Genomic DNA, 17,583 nt, shown 5'->3' with positions numbered 1-17,583 from the left:
AGAGGGCACTGAGCTGTGCCCGAGCCCCGTGGTCTGCTGGGCTCAGGAGGGCAGTGCCCTGCCTTCACCCCCCCCTTCCTCCCCGGGTCCCCCCAGCCCCCCAGGGTGCTGTGCCCAGCCGTGCCCTGCCAGGCCATGCCAAGCTGAGCCGTGGCAGGAGAAGGCAGCGTGGTTTATGTAAGGCTGCCCAGGGTGTCCCTGGGACACACTCAGCTTACATAAACCCAGCCCGGGCTGCTGGCACCACTCAGCTGCCCCAGTGCCCTGCTGGGTGCCCACCTGGGGGGCCTCGAAGCCCTGGGCCACCAGCTGACATCCCCCCAGCTCCTTGCTGGGGAACCTGCTGACTGGTGGCACCAGACAACCCCCTCCAGTTCCTCACTGGGTGCCCACATGGGGGGTGGCTCACTGCCCAGTGGCAGCAGAGAAGCCTCCAGTTCCCTGCTGGGTGCCCACCTGAGGGACCTGCTGCCTTTGGCACCATCCCAGCCCTCCCTGTTCCCTGCTGGGTGCCCACCTGAGGGATCTGCTGCCCTTTGGCACCATCCCAGCCCTCCCTGTTCCCTGCTGGGTGCCCACCTGAGAGACCTGCTGCCTTTGGCACCATCCCAGCCCTCCCTGTTCCCTGCTGGGTGCCCACCTGAGGGATCTGCTGCCCTCTGGTCCATCCCAGCCCTCCCTGTTCCCTGCTGGGTGCCCACCTGAGGGACCTGCTGGCCTCTGGTCCCATCCCAGCCCTCCCTGTTCCTTGCTGGGTGCCCACCTGAGGGACCTGCTGGCCTCTGGTCCCATCCCAGCCCTCCCTGTTCCTTGCTGGGTGCCCACCTGAGGGATCTGCTGCCCTTTGGCACCATCCCAGCCCTCCCTGTTCCCTGCTGGGTGCCCACCTGAGGGACCTGCTGCCCTGTGGTCCATCCCAGCCCTCCCTGTTCCCTGCTGGGTGCCCACCTGAGGGGCCTTCTGCCTTGTGGCACCATCCCAGCCCTCCCTTCTCTGCTGGATGCCCACCTCCCTGCCCTGTGGAACATCAGGAGTGGGCAGTGGGGTGGCAGCAGTGGGGTGGCAGCAGTGGGTAGCTTTGGGGGCAGCGTGCTTTGCTGCTGGGAGCTGCTGGTGCTGGGTGAGGGCTCTGGGTGGGCACTGGCAGGCTGATGGAGTGCCAGGGCATGGCTGGGATGAGTGGAAGGGGTTCTGGTGCCCCCAGCTGCTCCCAGGCTTGCTGGCAGCGCTGGGATGTGGCTGCAGCTGCCCCCCACCCTCTGTGCCACCCCCTGGGTACCCCTTGGGTCGCATCCTGCCCTTCCCCCTCCCAGCTGCCAGCCACGAGGGGAGGCAGAGGAGCTCTGCCTTCATCCCAGGCAGCTGGGGGAGGGCTGGAGGGGGTGGGCCAAGCCTCAGCTGGACCCCGAGCCGTGCGCGGGGGGCAAAGTGGCCCCGGTCGGGCGAACCAGAGGCGGTTCGTGAGCCGCCGGAAGCCTTCCACTCGCGGGGCAGCCCCAGGCTCCGTGCCACCAGCGTGCCCCCGGCGGGGCTGGCACCGGGGCTGCTGGCACCGGGGCTGCCGGCCCCTCCCGGCTCCTCTCCCGTTCCAGTTTCACCCAGCTGCTGTCTTTCATCGGCCGAACAAAGGCAGCTTTCTTTTGGCACACCTGCCCGGCCCTTGGCACCACCTCTGCTCCCCCTGCCCTCGGGGCTTGGGTGGCACCAACGCCGCTTCCCGGGCGTCAGCTGGCACCCTCCTACCTGCCCAGTCGCTGCTGGTGTTTGGAGAGGAGCAGATCCAGCCCCAGCCCCAGCACCGCCTCACCCTGCCGGCGCTCAGCCCGCGATGCTCAAGGCGGCTTAAGGAGCTAGGGGAACACCTGGCTGGCTCCTGGGCACCCTCTTCTCCCTGGCATCCCCCTCCCCCCACCCCCTCCCGACATCCCGGGGCCTCCCTCACGTTGTAGGACAATAGGCAGGAGGACCACGAAGCTTCCCAGGCCAATGGATCACAAACTGCAGCTCCGGCACTCGGAGAAGAACATCCCCAGGGCTGTGGGGGCAGCGTTCTGCCTCCTCCAGATCCCGGAGCCGGATCCCTTCAGCCTCTGGGTTTAGGTGCAGCCACCCGAGCGGTTTCACCTCTCCTGGACCCGGTGCCCACCCGTGGAGACCTCCCCCCGCCTCCCACCTTCATCCTCCTTGCCACAGGGGAGAGGGGGCAGGGTCCCCCGATGGACCCTCCAGGTAGCTGCGGGGCTGAGGTTTTCGGGGGGTGGGGGTGTGAAGGGCAGGGGGAATCACTGATGGACCCTCCTGGTAGCTGTGGGATGGTACTGAGTTGTGGGATCAAGTTTTTGGGAGGGGTGAAGGGCAGAGGGCATCACTGATGGACCCTCCTGGTAGCTGTGGAGCTGTTTGTTGGATGGGGTGAAGGGCAGGGGGCATCACTGATGGACCCTCCTGGTAGCTGTGGGGTGGCACTGGGCTGTGGGGCTGTTTGTTGGATGGGGTGAAGGGCAGGGGGCATCACTGATGGACTCTCCTTGTAGCTGTGGGGTGGCAGTGGCCTCTGGGACTGAGATTTTAGGTGGGGGGAAGAGCAGAGAGCATTACTAATGGACCCTCCTGGTAGCTGTGGGGCTGTTTGTTGGATGGGGTGAAGGGCAGGGGGCATCACTGATGGACCCTCCTGGTATCTGTGGGGCTGTTTGTTGGATGGGGTGAAGGGCAGGGGGCATCACTGATGGACTCTCCTGGTAGCTGTGGGGTGGCAGTGGCCTCTGGGACTGAGATTTTAGGTGGGGGGAAGGGCAGAGGGCATCACTGATGAGCTTGGGCAAGCTGGGAGGGCACCCTGGGGCCAGTGTGTGGCAGGGCAGCCTTTGGGACACTGGCAGGGAGCTGTGCTGGGAGCTCCTTACCAGCGTGGGGATGGCTGGGAGAGCCCAGCTGGGGCTCTGGAGGGCCAGGGTAAGGGGTGCCCAGGCTGCCTCTCCACCCCAGGGTGCTTCCTGAGTGGGCACTTTGAGCTCCGAGGGCCGGGGACGTGCCCGGGACAGGCGGCTCTGGGGACACAGACTCCATGTCCCCTCCCCTGTCCCTCCCCAGCCAGCCAGGTGGCTCTGTCCCACCCCAGAGCTGGGCTGCAGGGATCCACATCTGTCCCCCTCAGCTCCTCCAGCTGCCAGGCAGGGCCAGTGGGGCACAAGGGGTGGTGGCATTTGCCCTGCTGGCAGGGGATGTGCCCTCCAGCTGCTGCCAGCTCCGTGTGTGGCCCCGGGTCCCGAGGAGCCTTGATCCAGCAAATCTCTCCAGGCATGTCTTCCAGGAGGGGCCCTTGGGAGCTCCCCCTTCTCCCTACAAAGCCTCCTGGGAAGCTCAGCCCAGCCCTGGCTGCAGGCAAATACCTGGGCTGGGCAAGGCCTCCCCACGCCGGGTGCCAGCGGCCGGGCACGGCGCCAGGCTGGGCGCGGAAGGGACGGGGTGGGCACAAGGTGCCTGCTGCCTGCCAGCCCTGCTGGGATGGGCACAGGGAGGATGGGATGGAGACCAATGCTCCAGCCACGTGTCCTCCTGGATTGGGCAGCCCCCTCCCTGGATGCCATGGGGCACAGGGTGCCCTTGTTGTGCCAGGGAACCTTCCCGACGGGACGGGACGGGATGGGACGGGACGGGATGGGACGGGATGGGATAGGATGGGATGGGATGGGATGGGATGGGATGGGATGAAAGCAGCCCCTCAGCACCAACTCCTCACCATGCCCATCCCTCAGTCTCCCTCACTGCAACCCGCAGGTGGCTGCCCAGGCAGGGCTCAGGTCGGTGCCCTACTGACGGTGCCCATTCCCTACCCGCAGGGTCCGGCCAGCCCGGGGCGACGCTGAGCACCACATGAGTGGCAGAGGGCCATGGCCAGCGACGCGAGGATGGGAGAGCCCCCAGCGAGGTGGAGGAGGGGCCAGGAAGCGGCAGAGGACGGCAGAGGGACGGACAGCCTCGGGCTGGTCCTGCCCCGTGGCACCGTTCCGGAGCTGGCACTCGTGGGCCGCCCGGAGCCTGGCAAGCTGAGCTCTGGACCGAAGGGATGCCCTTGGAGGGGCTCCCAGGGATGTTTGGGACCGAGACAGGAGCTCGACAGCGCCAGGCTGGGCTGCCCCTACCCACCGGCCCCACCGTGCCTGCGGGATGCCCTGTGCCACCCGAAGGATGGAGCCGAGCTGGCACCGCTGCTGCCACCCAGGAACGGGCAGCCCAAGGCAGGCTGGGCCGAGCCCTGCAAGGAGCACCCCGGGCCACGCTGGGCTGAGGCCGTGCTGGCACCCCTGGCACTCTACAGCCACGCCTACCACCGCTACCCCCTGCCCTTCCCAGGGCTGGACAGCCAGCAGCTTGGCACCCCTGGCACCCCTGGCAAGCCTCGAGGGACCGCGGGGGACAGGGAGCCCTCAACGTTCCACCACTGCCCCTTCCTCCTGGAGGCCAAGCACAGCCCCTACCTCCTGTCCTCCCTGCTGCCCACCCCAGCCCCAGCTGACCCCCACTTCGGTGGGGGGGGACCAGAGAGACCCGGGACAATGGCTGAGGGGCACTTTGCTGGCACGGACTGGCACCTGGGCTCTTATGTGCCCCCCTGGGGCCAGCCACTCTACCTGGGGCTCCCAGCGAGGTGCAAAGCAGCTCCAGCTCCCTACCAGGACTGCTCCAGCTCAGGGAACAAGGTAGGGAGCCTTGGATGGGCACAGCGGATGCCATGGTGGTATGGGAGCCTTGGATGGGCACAGTGGATGCCATGGTGGCATGGGAGCCTTGGATGGGCACAGTGGATGCCATGGTGGTATGGGAGCCTTGGCTGGGCATGGTGAATGCCATGGTGGCATGGGAGCCTTGGATGGGCACAGTGGATGCCATGGTGGTATGGGAGCCTTGGCTGGGCATGGTGAATGCCATGGTGGCATGGGAGCCTTGGATGGGCACAGTGGATGCCATGGTGGTATGGGAGCCTTGGCTGGGCATGGTGAATGCCATGGTGGCATGGGAGTCTTGGCTGGGCACACTGGATGGTATAGTGGCATGGGAGTCTTGGCTGGACACACTGGATGCCATGGTGGTATGGGAGCCTTGGCTGGGCACAGTGGATGCCATGGTGGCATGGGAGCCTTGGCTGGGCACAGTGGATGGTATAGTGGCATGGGAGTCTTGGCTGGACACACTGGATGCCATGGTGGTATGGGAGCCTTGGCTGGACACAGTGGATGCCATGGTGGCATGGGAGCCTTGGCTGGGCACAGTGGCACATGGTGGCATGGTTCTGGCTCTGCAGTGGGGGTGTTTGGAGTTCCTCTCCCCAGTGCCCCCCCAGTTCCCCTGGGTCACCCCAACTGGCAGTGCTGGGTTGTGTGAGGTGATGCTGGCACCCGTGCCCAGGGCAGGGCTGAGCTATACCCAGCTGAGTGGGCAGCAGCCCCCTGCTCACTCCTGCAGCTTGGCAAGGGGGTCCCAGCACCTCCCCCCCACAAAGATTTGGTGCTGTGCCCCTGGGTGGGGGTGGGGTGATGCTGCCCCCCTCCCCCCCAAGGTGATGCAAGCCCCTGGGCTGAGCCAGGGTGGCACGGAGGTGGCAGCCCAAGGGCGTGCCCGTCGCACCCTGTGCCACTGCGGGTGCCCATTCCTTTCCCACGCGGGCAGGGGTGGCGCTGGCACCCCCCCGCCATGGGCAGCGGTCCCTGCCCGGGGCTGGAAAGCTCCGGCCAGCTGCCCAGCTCGGGAGGGGAGACTCAGGCAGGGCCACGGGCCCCTGCCCGTCGCCACCTCCTGACGGCGTGGGGGTGGAGGCAGGGATGGGGACCCACGTCTGGGGTGGCACCAGCAGTGATGCCCACCCCCCTTACCCACCCTCTGCTCCCCACAGGAGTTTTACCCCAAGAAGGAGCCTGGCATCCACCCCCCCCGCCAAGGACCGGGCACCATCGCAGCTGCTGGGCAAGGAGCAGGATGGAGCCGGGAAGGGGGAGCTGGTGGTGCCACAGCTGCCAGAAACCCCCTGGAGGGATGGCAGAGCTGGGGGCAGCTCAGGGATGCCAGCTCCCCACCCCCTCACGCCTCCCCCCAGCGCCAGCCACCCGCTCTTCCTCCTGCAGCCTGGCACGGCAGGGGGCTGCGGGGGGCCCTGGGTGGGCACCCGGCCCCGTGCCACCGATTTCCCCCTGGAAGCAGGGCCGGGCCAGCCCTCCGAGCCCAAAGCCGAGCGCCTGGCACACCAAAGCCTCCAGCCTGGCTCACTACCGGCGCCGGGAGAAGCAGAACCATCGCCTCCCCTCAAGGACGGGCACTGCCCAGCCCCCCTCGCCAAGCCGGAGCCATCCCCGGCTTGCCTCTGCAGCGTGCCAGGCTGTGATGGGTGCCCGGGGGTGGGCTGCGGGGGGCTGGGTCCCTTCGAGCCCAACCTGGGCATCCCTGGGGGCCACTTCCCGTGCCCCCCCAGCAACCACACCAAGCTGAAGAAGACTTGGCTGACGCGGCACTCGGAGCAGTCCCTGCCGCGCTGCAAAGCGCCGCGCCGGGACGGTGCCCAGGAGCCGGGCACCGAGGGCAAGCGCTCGGCCAAGCGCCCGCACGGCACCGGGGACAGCGCCGCGGTGGCCAAAAGGGGCACCAAGGCCACCCAGCGTGTGGCTGCAGCGTGCCAGGAGGGTGGCACGGAGGGCAGAGAGGAGAGGAGGATGGAGCTGGGAGAGGGAGGTAAGGCTGAGGGGGTGCGGGACAGGGCTGGGGGCAGGGGGGTGCGGGGCAGGGCTGGGGGCAGGACGGTGCCAGCGCCCGGGCCGTGGGGGAGTTTCGTAGCCCAGTTCCCAGTGCCCACAACGCACGCCACGGGCACGGCAGAGTTGGCAAAGCCGCTGGCAGCCGTGCCCAGAGTGGGGATGGATCGAAATGCCCCTTTGGGGCAGTGCAGCACCCTTGGGTGTGATGCCCAGCGGGGTGCCAAATGCTGTCACTGGGTCAGAGCCCTCCTTGGGGACGTGCCAGTAGCTCAGCCCTGACCTCTGTGGCTCTCAAGTTCCTCCTGTCTGACACTATTTCCAACCCCTGCCATGGTCGTGCCACTCTCTGGCTCCCCCAGACCCACCCAACGGTGCCAGCCCCTCCTGGCTGCCGTGTCCCCATGCAAACGGTGTCCCAAAGTCACCTCCTGTCGCCCCCAGACCCACCCAACGGTGCCAGCCAGGAGCCGTGGTGCCTGCAGAGTGTGCCCTGCACTGCCTTGCCCAAGAGCATCCCGCGGTGCTGTGCCTGCGCTGCCCGCGCCGTGGGGGACCCTGAAGGGGAGGAAGAGGAGGAGGAGGAGGAGAATCCTCCCGAGAGCACCTGCAGACTGCTGCACTTCCGCAGGTGAGCCCAGGGTGGTGCTGGGCAGCTCACAGCCCTGAGCGTGTTGGGATGCACGGACCACCCCCTCCTGGTCACCCTGCTTTGGGGCACCCCCTCCTGGTCACCCCACTTCTAAGCATCCTTTCTTCTCACCTCACTTTTGAGCATACCCTCCTGTCCCCCTACTTTAGATCACCCTCTCCTGTTGCCCCACTTTAGATCACCCTTTCTTGACCCCCCCCACTTTAGTTCACCGTCCTCTGTCCCCCCTCTTTCAGATCACCCTCTCCTGTCCCCCCTCTTTCAGATGACCCTCTCCTGTCCCCCCCCCTTCAGATCACCCTCTCCTGTCCCCTCTCCCCTACAGGTTTGCCTTTGGGGACAGTGGGGAGCTGAGCATCGATGGCTTCTGCACCCTGGGAGGGGCAGAAGGGGAGAGGCTGGATGGGGCCAGCCCCAAGCGAGGGGCCAGGGGCTCGGGGCCCCCTCTCTGCCTGGCCAAATACCTGCTGGGCGTCCTGGGGGACCCCTTCTGCCAGGCTGTCTGCAGGGACAGGGACACCTTGCCAGGAGCTGCCGGTGGGCCTGAGGGTAAGCGGGGCTGGGGAGGGAGGGGCGATACTGGGGGGGAGGGGAGGCCCTGGGGAGGCTGAGAGTTGTGTGTCCCCTCCCCCAGGAGTGACAGCCTGGAGGCGGGGGGAAGGAGCCCCCCACTTTTGTGACGCCTGCCAGCGCGGCTTCTTCAACTCGCACTGGAGCTGTGCCAGATGTGGCTTCCAGCTGTGCCCCGACTGCCGCCGCAGCAGGCAGGAGGCTGACGGCCACGGTACAGGGACCCTGGGGGAGGGGGCGGCGGGGGGAGGAGTCGGAAAGGAGGGTGGCAGCTTGGTGGGGGCTTAACAGGGACAAACATCCACCCCCCTCCTCCTCTGTGCCACAGAGGGTCCCACACGGCCACCTGAGTGCACCCCGGGCCGAGACCACCGCGGCGCCTCCCTTGTCCCCACGCAGTTTGTCCCCACCAGTGGTGAGTGTGTGTCCCCCCCCGCCCCCTTCCCCCTCCCTCCCTGAGCTCTGACTTTGTCCCCATCTGTCCCCAGTCCTGACCCAGCTCTGGCAGCTGCTCCATGAGGTCAGGGCCAAGTTCAGCATCGAATCTCACTGCCCCTGCCGGGAGGGGGCTGCAGGGCACAGCCCGGGGGGCACACAGGTATGAGGGAGGGGGCTGCGGGTGGGTGGGGAGGGGAGATAAAGGGGGGGAAGGTGCAGCCCAAACCCTGCAAAAAGGTGGCCTAGGGTGGGGGTGCATGATGCCAGGGAGGGGAACAGCCCTGGGGGGCTTCTGCGTGATGCCAGGGAGGGGAACAGCCCTGGGGGGGCTTCTGCATGGTGCCAGGGAGGGGAACAGCCCTGGGGGGGGGGCTTCTGCGTGATGCCAGGGAGGGGAACAGCCCTGGGGGGGCTTCTGCATGATGCCAGGGAGGGGAACAGCCCTGGGGGGCTTCTGCGTGATGCCAGGGAGGGGAACAGCCCTGGGGGGGCTTCTGCATGATGCCAGGGAGGGGAACAACCCTGGGGGGGCTTCTGCGTGATGCCAGGGAGGGGAACAGCCCTGGGGGGGCTTCTGCGTGATGCCAGGGAGGGGAACAGCCCTGGGGGGGCTTCTGCGTGATGCCAGGGAGGGGAACAGCCCTGGGGGGGCTTCTGCGTGATGCCAGGGAGGGGAACAGCCCTGGGGGGGCTTCTGCATGGTGCCAGGGAGGGGAACAGCCCTGGGGAGGCTTCTGCGTGATGCCAGGGAGGGGAACAGCCCTGGGGGGGGGCTTCTGCATGGTGCCAGGGAGGGGAACAGCCCTGGGGAGGCTTCTGCGTGATGCCAGGGAGGGGAACAGCCCTGGGGGGCTTCTGCGTGATGCCAGGGAGGGGAACAGCCCTGGGGGGCTTCTGCGTGATGCCAGGGAGGGGAACAGCCCTGGGGGGGGCTTCTGCGTGATGCCAGGGAGGGGAACAGCCCTGGGGGGCTTCTGCGTGATGCCAGGGAGGGGAACAGCCCTGGGGGGGGGGGCTTCTGCATGGTGCCAGGGAGGGGAACAGCCGTAGGGGTGGGGGGAGGATATGCCCCCACCCCACATGGTCTGGGGTGTTTCAGGAGCTCCCAGGAGCCACGGTGCCCACCCTGCCACCCAGCAATGGCCAAGCTGATACCTCCAGACCCATCAAGGAAGGTAAAGCTGGCTGTGTCACACCCCACCCCCCGCCCCCCTCCCGTGGGACCAGCCCTGCTCCGGGGGTGTGAGGGCTGGGGATTCTGCCCCACCACCACCACCTATGGGGGTGCCAAGACCTGAAGAAGAGCACAGGCAGCCCTGACCCCTTTCTCCCCCAAGCAGAGAGCCCCGAGGGGAGGTCACCGTCCCCAGGGCAGCCTCCTCCTCTTCCTCCTCCCCAGGGTGGGGGCACCGTGCAGCCCTCCACCCTCTGCGACCTCCTGGCCTCCACCGCTGTCAAGCTGTGCCTGGGGCAGGACGGGGTCCGCATGGCCTTCGCCCCTGTCTCACCTGCCTTGCCCAGCGTGAGTCCCTGGGGTGGGCAACCCCCGCCCCTGCCCTCCCCCCCCCTCGGTAGGGCTCTCTGGGGGTGGGGCTAAGGTGGGATAATGGCATTCCCATGCTGTATCCCCCTCCCCCCGCAGGACAACCGCCTGACCAGCATCCTGGACAGCATCATCGCCCGGGTGGTGGAGAAGAAGATCCAGGAGAGGGAGCAAGTGGGGAGCAAGCTGAACCCCCCCAGTCCTCCCGGCCCCCCAGCTTCCCACTGCATCCTGGCCCCCAGTGGCTTGCTCTGGTTGCAAGACCCCAACCACACCAGCAGCTACAAACTCTTCCAGGAGCATTGGCGGCGAGGCCAGGTGAGACACTTCCTCCCCAGCCTCCTCCTCGGGACCCCACTCCTCCCCTCTCCATCCTCTTCCTCCTCCTCCTTGGGGATTCTTGGACCCCTCCTCCTCTTCCTCCTTAGGAGGTTTGTGGAAGCCCCCTCCCTATCTTCCTCCTCCTTCTTGGGGAGTCTTGGACCCCTCTCCATCCTCCTTCTCCTTAGGGATTCTTGGACCTTCTCCCATCCTCCTCCTCCTCTTCCTTAAAGATTCTGGGAAGCCCTCTCCCCATCTTCTTCCTCCTTGGGGATTTTTGGACCCCTCCCCATCCTCCTCCTTAGGGTTTCTTGGAAGCCCTCTCCCCATCCTCCTCCTTCTCTCTCTTGGGGATTTGAGGACCTCTCCCCATCCTCCTTCTCCCTCCTCCTTGGGGCTTCTTTGCCCTCACCCCAAGCCCTGCTGACCCCTGGCTGCCCCTCCCCGGCAGCCTGTCCTTGTTTCAGGGCTTCAGAAGAGGCTGGAGGGGAGGCTGTGGGGCCCAGAATCTTTTCTGCCAGCCGAGGGGGAGCAGGCACTGGAGGTGGTGAATCTGAGGGCACCCAAGAGCCGGCTCAGGATGGGCAGCAGGGAGTTCTGGGATGGTTTTACTGGTGAGTAGGCAACGAGTTTGTGGGGTCTCAATTGTGTGTGGGGGGAGGGTGAGGCAATCTGTGCATCCTTGCCTCCCTGGGAGGTGCCCAGTGGCACAGTGCCCGCATCTCCGTGTGCTGATGCCACGCTCTGCCCCACAGCATCCCAGGAGCAGGGTGCTGGTGACCTGCTGAAGCTGGAGAGCGGCTTTGGGGCCATGGAGAAGTGCAGGTAGGCGATGGCACAGGCTTCACTAGGGTGGGTGTCCCTCTCCCTGGCATCCTGCTGCCCCTTCCCCTTGCCAGCAGGGTGCCAGCACCTGCAGCCAGCAAGCTGCATCATGGCATGAGTTTGGGGGGCGGGGGGAGAAAGGGGATGGATGCATCCCCCAGGGCTGGAGGCAGCAGGGGTGGCTCTGCCAGCGCTGGCCCCCACTGCCCCAGCCTCAAGCACCACGTTTGTGCCCCAGGGCTGCCAACCTGAGTGCCATCCTCCCACTGCCAGAGTACTGCAGTGCCAGCGGCTGCCTCAACCTGGCCACCTACCTGCGGGGCCGGCGGGGCTGGCGCTGGCTGCGCCCCAGGGTCAGCGTGGCTTACGGTGAGTGCCCAGGCTGTGCCCAGGGGGAGGGAAGGGCAAGCTGGGCAGCACCCTCCCCCATTCACCCACCAAGATGCCCACCCACTTGCAGGTGTGCAGCCCCAGGACCCGACCATTGGCACCAAGAACTTAACGGTGGAGGCCACAGACTCCGTCAGCATCCTGGTGCACGCCGAGGGGGCACGGCAGGGTAAGGTGGCAGAGTGAGGAAGGATGGGGGGTGGGGGGTGTCCCCTGACCCTAAATGCCCCCAGCCTGAGCACCTCCTTGCCCACAGATGTGCCCCTTCCTGCTGATGGTGACGGCCTGGATGCCCTGCAGAAGGAGAGGCTCTGGGCTGCGGGCAGCCAGCCTGGTGCCCTGTGGCACATCTTCCGTGCCGAGGATGCCAGCCGCATCCAGGAGTTCCTGCACAAGGTAGGTGCTGGCAGTGCCCCCTCCCTCCCCCCAGCAGCCCCCTCCCCACTTTCATAGGTCTGAATCATGGAATTGTTTGGGTTGCAAAAGGCCTCCAAGATCACCCGGTCCAACCAGCAACCCAGCACCACCTTGGCCCCAAGTGCCACCCTCCGGGGATGGAGACTCCAACACCTCCCTGGGCAGCCTGTGCCAGTCCCTGACCACTCTTGCAGCAAAGAAATTGTTTCTCATGTCTAACCCAAACCTCCCTTGCTGCAACTTGAGGCTGTTTCCTCTTGTCCTGTTGCTTGTTCCCTCATGTCCCAACCTCCCCTGGGGCAACTCGAGGACACGTCCTCTCATCCTGTCCCTTGTTCCTTAAGGAGAAGAGCCCAACCCCCACCTGGCTCCAGCCTCCTTGCAGGGAGCTGTAGAGAGCAATGAGGTCTCCCCTCAGCCTCCTCTTCTCCAGGCTCAACACCCCCAGCTCCCTCAGCTGCTCCTCTCCAGCCCTGTTCTCCAAACCCTTCTCCAGCTTCATTGCCACTTTGTTCACCCCCAACCTTCTACAGGCATCTGAGGACCAAGGAAAGGAGGGGGAGGCCCCAGCAGAGCCCCCCAGCCTCTACCTCGACTTCTCCTTGCGGCGGCAGCTGCGTGAGGAGTGGGGGGTGAGCAGCTGGACCCTCCTCCAGTTCCTGGGGGACGCAGTGCTGGTCCCTGCTGGGGCTCCCCACCAGGTAGGCAGCTCCCCCACCTCCCGGGGGGAGCAGAGTGGGGAAACTGAGGCAGAGCCGAGCCCCCCACCCCCCAAGCCCTGACCAGCACCGTGCCTTGGGTAGGTGCAGACCCTCACCAGCACCATCAGCGTGGAGCAGCGGTTCCTGTCCCCAGAGAACATCACTCACCTGCGGGACCCCGGCAGCCCCCTCCCCAGGGCTGCTCACCAGCTGCGTGCCCAGGTGGGTGGGCAGTTTGGGGGGGGTGTGTATGTGGGGGGGTGTCCCCAGTGCGGGGTGCAGGGTTGACCTCCCTTCCCTTGCTCTTTTTGCCCCCTCCCCAGCTGGACGCGATGATCTTCTCCGCTGTGCGGGAAGCCGTGGAAGTTCTGCAGGGCTGCAAGTGAGGTGGCCCTGGCAGCTCGGGAGGATGCTTGCACAAGGCTGGAGCTCTGGTGCCAGGAGGAGCCAGGGCCGGGCACCTCTTGCTTGGTGCTTTGCTCCCTGCTCACCCCGGGGATTCTTGGGGAATAAAAGTGGCTACAGCGTGCCAGGGCCACTGGCACCACCAGCATCTCCATTCTGTGTGGCATCGACCTCTCTGTTCCTTCCCCCTGGCCTGGCAGACGGGGGGGGGTGGCAGATCTGGGGCCTGGCAGCGTGGCACGGGGTGCTTCTGCCTCTTCCTGACCACCTGAGGCCAAGGGGGAGATGAGGTTTGGGGTGCTGGGGTGCTGCTGGAGCTTGCCCTGGGGTGGGCACCAGGAAACGGTCCTGTGTAATTAGTACTTTGAAACGGGCACCCTGCAATGGGCCCCTGGCAATTAGCACCACGAAGTGGGCACCTTGCAGCGGGTGCCAACGGATGGGCACCGTGTGATTAACACCATGCAACTAGCACCCTGCAGAGGGCGCCCTGTGATGGGCACTAGTCAAGGGGCACCGTGTGTCTAACACCACGCAAGGGGCACTGTGTAATTAACACCGTGCAATTAGCCCCTCCTCAATTAGCACACCCCTCACACACACACGCCCCCCCGCCCCTTCCCCTGGCCACGCACTTCCCAACGCCGCCTCCGGCCCCTTTAAGGCCCAGCCCCGCCCCCTCGGCAGGGCGGGGAAGCGACAGCAGAACTGACCAATGGAAAGAGAGATCTCCTCACAGGCTGACCAATGAGCTGCCAGGGGGTGGGAGGGGGTGGCGCTACGGAGCCGCCAGGACGCGGTGAGTGGCCCGCGCATGCGCAGGGGAAGCGGGGGGCTGCGGGGTCCCTGCGCCCTTTCCCCGCGCCCCGGCGCTGCCCCCCCGACCCCTCACTGCACCCTGCAGCCCCCTCCCCAAACCCTGCACCTGCTGCACCCCTGCGCCCTTCCTCTACTGCATCCTGCACCTCAAAACCCCCGCTGCACCCCAAACCCTTCCCCAACAGCACCCCAGAGCCCCCAAAAGCCTACCCATTGCACCCTGCACCCCGAGTCCTTCCCCAATAGCACCCCAAAGCCCCCCAAAACCCTACCCATTGCACCCTGCACCCCAGTCCTTCCCCAATAGCACCCCAAAGCTCCCCATTGCACCTTGCGTACCAAACCTTTCCCTATAGCGCGTCAAAGCCCCCCGCCCCCCCCCGGCCCAATTGCACCCCAAGCCCTTCCCCTATAGCACCCTGCAGCCCAGCTCGCCCCCCTGTACCCCGCAGCCCCCCGACCACCCCTTCGCCTATAGCACGCTGCAATCCAGCACGCCCTGGCCCCCATCTCCCGCAGCTTCCCCGCCTTGGCCCAGCCCCCCGAGCACCCCGCATCCCCGCGACCTCTTCTACCCCACCCTGGGCATCCCGCAGTCCAGCCGCCCCTCCTCCCCCACCGACTCCCAGTTTAGCCCCCCCTTGTCCCCCACCCTTCCCCAATCCAGCCGCCCCTTTCCCGCCAGCCTTCCCCCATCTAGCAGCCCCTTTCCCCCCAGTATCCCCCAGTCCAGCCGCCCCTTCCCCCCCAGTCTCCCGCAATCCAGCCGCCCCTATCCCCCCAGCATCCCCCAGTCCCCCCGCCTCTTTCCCCCGAGTCTCCCCCAGTCCAGCCGCCCCTATCCCCCCAGTATCTCCCAGTCCAGCAAACCCTTCACCTACTTCAGCTTCCCGTGGGTCCCCCAGTCCAGCCAGCCCTTCCTCTACCGCAGCCCCCCCGCCTCCCCAAATCCAGCCAGCTCTTTCCCTACAGCCCCCTCTACTCCCCCCACCCCAGCCAGCCCTTCCCTTACTCTGCCCCCCCATGCCTCCCCCAGTCCAGCAAACCCTTCCTCTACTGCAGCCCCCCCCGCCTCCCCAAACCTAGGGACCCCTGCCCCTATTACTTCCCCTCCTACTCGCTGCAATCGAGCCAACCCTTCCCCTCCGGCACCCCCCTGGGGGTCCCCCAGTCGAGCAGACCCTTCCCCTTCTGCCCCCCTCCCTGCATCACCAAGCCCACCGAGCTCTTCTCCTGCTACTTGCCCCCCCCGCCCAGCAGCCCCTCCCCCGTTTACACCCCGCTCCACATCCCCCAGTCCAGCAAACCCTTCCCCTCCTGCACCCCGCTGCCACCGGCAGACCCCTACCCACATTTCACCCCCCCGTGCACCCCGCAATCACTGGACCCCCTCCCTCCCCTACTCCTCCAGCCCACCCCGCGCCGTGGCTCCCTGTCCCCGCGGCTGCACGTCTGGGGGGTGCCGTCCCCACCCCAACACCCTGCCACCCCCTGAGCGGGTACCTGCCTGGGGGGGGGAGTGAGGGGGCACAGGGAATCTGCTGCTCTCCTTTCCCCACCCCCAGTCCCATGGGGGAGGCTCCCGTGGCGGAGCTGGAGGCGGTGCTGGGTGGGGGCAGCTGGGACGTGGGGACAAGCTTCGAGGGTGCCCCCGGACCCTCGGTGCCCACCCGCCTGGGGAGGAACGTCTGCTACGTGGTCCTGGCTGTGCTCTTCAACGAGGAGGTGAGACAAGCCCCTCCCCACCCCTCCCCAAACGCAGCGGGACCCCCCCCCTCCCTCCAACGCCGGTGCCACCCCGGTGCCCACCGGAGCCATTTCTGTCCCCTCAGGACCAAGTGCTGCTGGTGCAGGAGGCCAAGGCCGAGTGCCATGGGAAGTGGTACCTGCCAGCGGGCAGGATGGAGCCCGGTGAGGGCATCGTGGCTGCCATGAGGAGGGAGGTGAAGGAAGAGACAGGGCTGGAGTGTGAGGCTCTCACCTTGCTGGCACTGGAGGAGAGGGCACCGGCCTGGATCCGCTTCGCCTTCCTCGCCCGCCCCACCGGTGCGTGGCACGGGGGTGCTCCCAAGGGGCGAGGGAGGTTGGGGTGGGGGGGGTGCTGTGATGGGCAGCAGTGTCCCCTGCCAGCCCTGTGACGGGCAGCAGTGTCCCCTGCCAGCCCTGTGATGGGGCATCGATGTCCCCTGCCAGCCCTCTACCAGGATAGCAGCATCCCTTGCCAGTCCTGTGCCAGGTTGTTGGCATTCTCAGCCAACCCAATAATGGGCATCGTGAGCCCCCTGCCAACCTTGTGCCAGGCCCTTGCTGTCCCCTACAAACCCCAGTATGGGTTTTGGCATCCCCAGTCAGCAGAATCATGGGCATCAGCCTCCTCTGCCAGCCCTGAGTCAGGGCACTGGTGGCCCCAGCCAGCCCTTTGCAAGGGCATTGTCATCCCCTGCCAGCCCCATGACGGGCATTAGTGTCCCCTGCCAGCTTTGTGCCAGGGTGCCACTCTCCCAGCACCATACTACTATCCGTAAGCCCCATGACAGGGTCTTGCTATGGCCCCAATTCCCATGCTGGGTGTGTGTGTCTCATGCCCCCACCACCCCCATGACCTGGCACTGCCAACCTCTGCCAGCGCAGCGCGGGGGTCCTGCCGGTGCCAGGCTCTCCTCACCTCTGCCCGCAGGTGGAACCCTGAAGACCCTGGCTGCTGCCGACGCCGAGTCCCTCCAGGCCACCTGGTGGGCAGGGGACCCCCGTGCCCTCCCCCTGCGTGCCCCTGACATCCTGCCCCTGCTGGAGCTGGCTGCCCGCTACCGCCGCAGCCCCCCGCACCCCCCGGTCCTGCCCCAGCCCCTGCCCTGCGCCCACCTCTGCCTGCGGCTCCTCGTCGCCTGCGCCAACCGCGCCGGGCACCTCTGGGTGCTGCTGGGCACGGCTGGCACCCCCCACCTGCCCTTGGTGGCTTGTGGCACGGCCCCAGGCCAGCCCCGGGGGGGCGGGGGGGGGCTGCGGCTGCCCGTGCTGCGCCTGCTGCGGGACTGCCTGGCGCAGGACCCCCGCCCGGGGCCCCTGGGGCTGCTGGGGCTGCAGCACCACCCGGGGGGGCCCGGGGAGGGGGGGGATGGGGTCTGCTTTAACGTCCTGCTGAGCATCCCCGAGGGCAGCCCCGGGGGTGCCCCCCCCGAGCTGCGCTGCCCTGAGCTGCGCTGGTGCCAGGTGGAGGAGGGGAGGCTGAAGGGACTCATCCTGCAGCGGCTCAGCGCCACGGTGCCCATCCGCAGCTAAGGGCACAGCCAGCAGGCACCAGGAGCCCAGGGCTGGGCCTGGGGAGGGTCCAACTGGAGTGGTGGTTTGGGGGGGGGGGGGGTGGGGGGGGTGGGGTGTCCTGGTTGTTAGAGCTCCCCCCCAAGGGATGTAGGTGCCCAGGTGGGGACGTTTTGGGGCAGGGCATGGTGCTGAGTGGGTGCTGAGCACCAGCCAGAGGAGAAATAAAACCCAGCTGCTGCTTCTTGCATCCACCTGGAGGTGGCTGAAAGTGGGGGGGGAGGGGAGAGGGGGGCAAGGATCTGGCTTCTGGGGGGGCTGCAGGGGAAGGGAGCCAGGCACAGCACAGAGATTTGGGGCACAGCACCTGGTGCTGAGCTCAGGGCTTTATTACAGCTGATTCCAGTGCCCAGGGGGCACAGTGCCCACCAGTGCAGGGCTTGGGGTGCCCACCACGCATCCCCCCACCCACCCAGCACCCCAAACTGCAGCTGGGGAGGG

General features: G+C 66.9%; 2 protein-coding genes across 2 annotated transcripts; both read left to right on the top strand.

The window, feature by feature from the left end:
• The first annotated feature begins 1,775 nt into the window (after positions 1-1,775).
• Positions 1,776-13,104, top strand: HR (HR lysine demethylase and nuclear receptor corepressor). Its single transcript, XM_054175465.1, is given in 20 exon segments — positions 1,776-2,229; positions 3,843-4,703; positions 5,894-5,923; positions 5,925-6,737; positions 7,106-7,374; positions 7,721-7,944; positions 8,030-8,179; positions 8,294-8,380; positions 8,454-8,563; positions 9,503-9,578; positions 9,744-9,925; positions 10,046-10,264; positions 10,719-10,881; positions 11,023-11,092; positions 11,331-11,461; positions 11,553-11,651; positions 11,739-11,878; positions 12,433-12,600; positions 12,703-12,822; positions 12,924-13,104. Coding segments are annotated over 19 exon segments (3,924 nt in total). The 5' UTR covers positions 1,776-2,229; positions 3,843-3,893; the 3' UTR covers positions 12,987-13,104.
• A 1,507-nt stretch (positions 13,105-14,611) lies between these two features.
• Positions 14,612-17,162, top strand: NUDT18 (nudix hydrolase 18). Its single transcript, XM_054175190.1, has 3 exons — positions 14,612-15,549; positions 15,657-15,870; positions 16,502-17,162. The coding sequence occupies exons 1-3, from the start codon at positions 15,394-15,396 to the stop codon at positions 17,101-17,103; spliced, it is 972 nt and encodes a 323-aa protein (XP_054031165.1). The 5' UTR covers positions 14,612-15,393; the 3' UTR covers positions 17,104-17,162.
• Positions 17,163-17,583: the final 421 nt, after the last annotated feature.

Source organism: Dryobates pubescens, chromosome 31 (assembly GCF_014839835.1).
Source record: "Dryobates pubescens isolate bDryPub1 chromosome 31, bDryPub1.pri, whole genome shotgun sequence".
Lineage (NCBI taxonomy): Eukaryota > Metazoa > Chordata > Aves > Piciformes > Picidae > Dryobates > Dryobates pubescens.
This window is presented reverse-complemented; position numbering and strand designations above follow the sequence as displayed.

Bases quoted from the DNA above. Each gene is read 5' to 3' on its own strand.
- NUDT18 (XM_054175190.1), top strand. From the start codon at position 15,394: ATGGGGGAGGCTCCCGTGGCGGAGCTGGAGGCGGTGCTGGGTGGGGGC. The intron at 15,550-15,656 runs GTGAGACAAGCC...CTGTCCCCTCAG, and splicing joins CTGTGCTCTTCAACGAGGAG to GACCAAGTGCTGCTGGTGCA. The intron at 15,871-16,501 runs GTGCGTGGCACG...CTCTGCCCGCAG, and splicing joins CTTCCTCGCCCGCCCCACCG to GTGGAACCCTGAAGACCCTG.